This window comes from Bubalus bubalis, chromosome 6, assembly GCF_019923935.1.
Source record: "Bubalus bubalis isolate 160015118507 breed Murrah chromosome 6, NDDB_SH_1, whole genome shotgun sequence".
Classification (NCBI taxonomy): domain Eukaryota; kingdom Metazoa; phylum Chordata; class Mammalia; order Artiodactyla; family Bovidae; genus Bubalus; species Bubalus bubalis.
In genome coordinates this window covers 51,418,534-51,421,427 of record NC_059162.1, presented here as the reverse complement: position 1 = coordinate 51,421,427, position 2,894 = coordinate 51,418,534, and the positions used below count along the sequence as shown (strand labels likewise).

General features: G+C 43.1%; 1 protein-coding gene across 1 annotated transcript; it reads left to right on the top strand.

Annotated features, from left to right (window-relative positions):
* Positions 1 to 977: 977 nt before the first annotated feature.
* LOC102408396 (lysophosphatidylcholine acyltransferase 2B) lies at positions 978 to 2,678 on the top strand. The gene has a single exon (XM_006054479.4). It carries the CDS (start codon positions 978 to 980, stop codon positions 2,634 to 2,636), a length of 1,659 nt encoding a protein of 552 aa, XP_006054541.2. The 3' UTR covers positions 2,637 to 2,678.
* The last annotated feature ends 216 nt before the right edge of the window (positions 2,679 to 2,894 follow it).

The window sequence follows — 2,894 nt, the reverse complement described above, 5'->3', positions numbered from 1 at the left end:
CCAATAATTAGAAACATCTTTCAGAAACCTACAATTTGACTTTGAATTCTGAAGGAATTTAAATTAGCAAATAGCAAACATGAATATTTGATATAGCAGATGCTACAGAGAGCCTGTTTCAACCAACTTTGGTTATGCTTCCCTCTTGATCATTTTCAAAGGGCAGCAACTAAGGAACAAGACTTTATTGACTATGTGTTGTGACACAAAAAAGTAATCCTGACTTATTTTAATGAAAACCTGTTTCTGACAAATGTGATTTTAAGGTTTCTTGTTGTTGTTACTTATGTCACTTTGGAACGCTGACCAGTTCATCTGGACTAATATTAAGAATATGGGTCAAAACGTGCTATGACTGATCCTGGCCTAGGATAATGGTGTTTTCTAATTTTCATTGGATGTTTCCATAGAAGAGTGCTTGCAGCAGATATAAAGCCTCAAGGGTGCCATCAGTTAAACATAGTATAAAGAGACAGTCCAAAAAAAAAAAAAAAGAGAGAGAGAGAGAGACAGTCCTGTCTCTGCAGAAATCAATTTGTAGGAAGAGTAAATAAATTTGACTTACCAATTGCCAAAGCATCTCACAGTAAGCAAACTTGACTGGTAAAGGCATTTAAATTAAAAAAGTTGTGATTAACAAATATTCATCTATTTGATAGATCCTTAGTAGGTATATAATAGACAACAGAAGTTGTTATGTGAAAATAATTTACTAAGCATATATGTCAAAAGGAGGCCATTTACAAAAAAGCAGAAAAGATTGTACTGTTGATATGGTTCTAATTCTCCTGTTACATCATTTACCATTTTTGATTCTTCTGATTTTAAAGGTAATACATCATTTCCTATTAACTCACAATTGCCTCAAAGCGTTCCAATTATGTGCAAAGAGCACTTAAATAAAGGGAAGGGGTGCACCCCGGGGGCTGCCCCCAGATCCAAGCTACAGGCACCCTGAGACCGGAAAAGTCGGCCTCATGGCACAGCCCACTTTGGACTTCGAGCCTGCGAAGTTGTACTCTGAGTCTGCGGTGTTGAGCTCCAGGTCTCCGCCCTTGGACTCCGAGTCTGCGGTGTTGAGTTCCACGTCTCCGCCCTTGGACTCTGAGCCTGCGGTGGTGGACCCCAAGGCTGCGTTGGAATCCGCTTTCAGCCAAGAGACGAACAAGTCCCTGTTCCCGCCAGCAGTGGAAAACCCCTTCGTGCAGCACACGCATATCAGCGCGTGGCGCTGGGCCTACATCGTCCTCATGGGGACCGTGTTGGTGCCCGTGCGGGTGTCCTGCATTGCCTTCCTCTTCATCTTCCTCTGGCCCGTGGCTGCGCTTTCCACCATAGGCCGTAGTACTCAACCAACCAAGCCGGCCAAGAACTGGAGAAGACTGGCGCAACCAACTCTAAAGTTCTTGTTTCAGGTGACTTTTTTTTTAGCAGGGTTCCTGGTTAAAGTGAAAGGGAAAAAAGCCACCCGAGATGAGGCCCGCATCTTCGTGGCAGCCCCGCACTCCAGTTTCTTTGATGCGATCGCCTGTGTCGTGGCAGGGTTACCTTCAGTGGTCTCTGCGAGTCAGAACGTGAATATACCGGTGGCTGGGAAATTCTTATTGTCGACGCAGCCGGTGCTTGTGACCCGAGATGACCCCAATTCCAGGAAGACCACTCGGGAGGAAATCCTGAAACGAGTGACATCTAACAGAAAGTGGCCACAGATCCTGATTTTCCCAGAAGGAGTGTGTACCAACCGCAGCTGTCTGGTCACTTTTAAACTAGGGGCCTTCTCTCCAGGGGTGCCTGTGCAGCCGGTGCTGCTCAGGTACCCAAATGCCCTGGACACGGTGACCTGGACCTGGCAGGGGTTTACAGGCTTCCAGGCCTGTATGTTGACCCTGAGTCAACCATTCACCAGGGTAGAAGTTGAGTTTATGCCTGTTTATATTCCAAACGTCCAAGAGAAAAAAGACCCTGTCCTTTTTGCCAATACAGTGAGGATCATCATGGCCAATGCTCTTGGGGTGCCCGTGACAGACCACACTTACGAAGACTGCAGACTGATGATTTCTGCAGGTAACCTTCAACTGCCCATGGAAGCTGGTTTGGTGGAATTTACAAAAATTAGCCAGAATTTAAAGTTAGATTGGGATAATATTCATCAGTGCCTGGATAAATATGCTGAAATTGCAGTTGCGTCCAAAGGAGGGAAGATAGGGATTGAGGAGTTTGCAAATTATTTGAAACTCCCAATTTCAGAGCCCTTGCAACAACTTTTTGCCCTCTTTGACAGGAATAACGATGGCACCATAGACTTCAGAGAGTATGTGATAGGTCTGACCGTCCTATGCAATCCTGTCAACACTGAAAAGATTCTGCAAATGTCATTTAAGCTTTTTGATCTTGATAAAGATGGTTTCATAACTGAACAGGAATTAGCTGCTATACTTCGGGCAGCTTTTGGAGTACCAGATCTTGATGTTTCCACACTCTTTCGGGAGATAGCGGGACCAAACTCAGACCGCATTTCATACAGGACCTTTAAGAAATTTGCCCTGAAGCACCCAGCATATGCCAAGTTATTTAGTTCATACTTAGACCTCCAGGCAGCCTATGTCTATTCATTACCACAACCAGTACAGGCTTGATGATTGCATTCAGATGTTCAAGTCAGCCCTGAAAATGGTGAAAGTAACATCCAAGTTAAAACTATAATTGAAATAAAAATTATCCTTTGAGGAAAAATACAATGGTTTTTATTCTAAGTGGCCTGTGTACTTAATTATGATATTTAAAATTTACTTAAGGAATATATATTTCAATTTGATTTTATAATACCTAATTTTCTTCTTAAGATATTAAGTTTGTTTCAGTGTGGTCTAAAGGTGGAAAAATAAGAAATCTCC

Bases quoted from the DNA above. Each gene is read 5' to 3' on its own strand.
- LOC102408396 (XM_006054479.4), top strand. From the start codon at position 978: ATGGCACAGCCCACTTTGGACTTCGAGCCTGCGAAGTTGTACTCTGAG.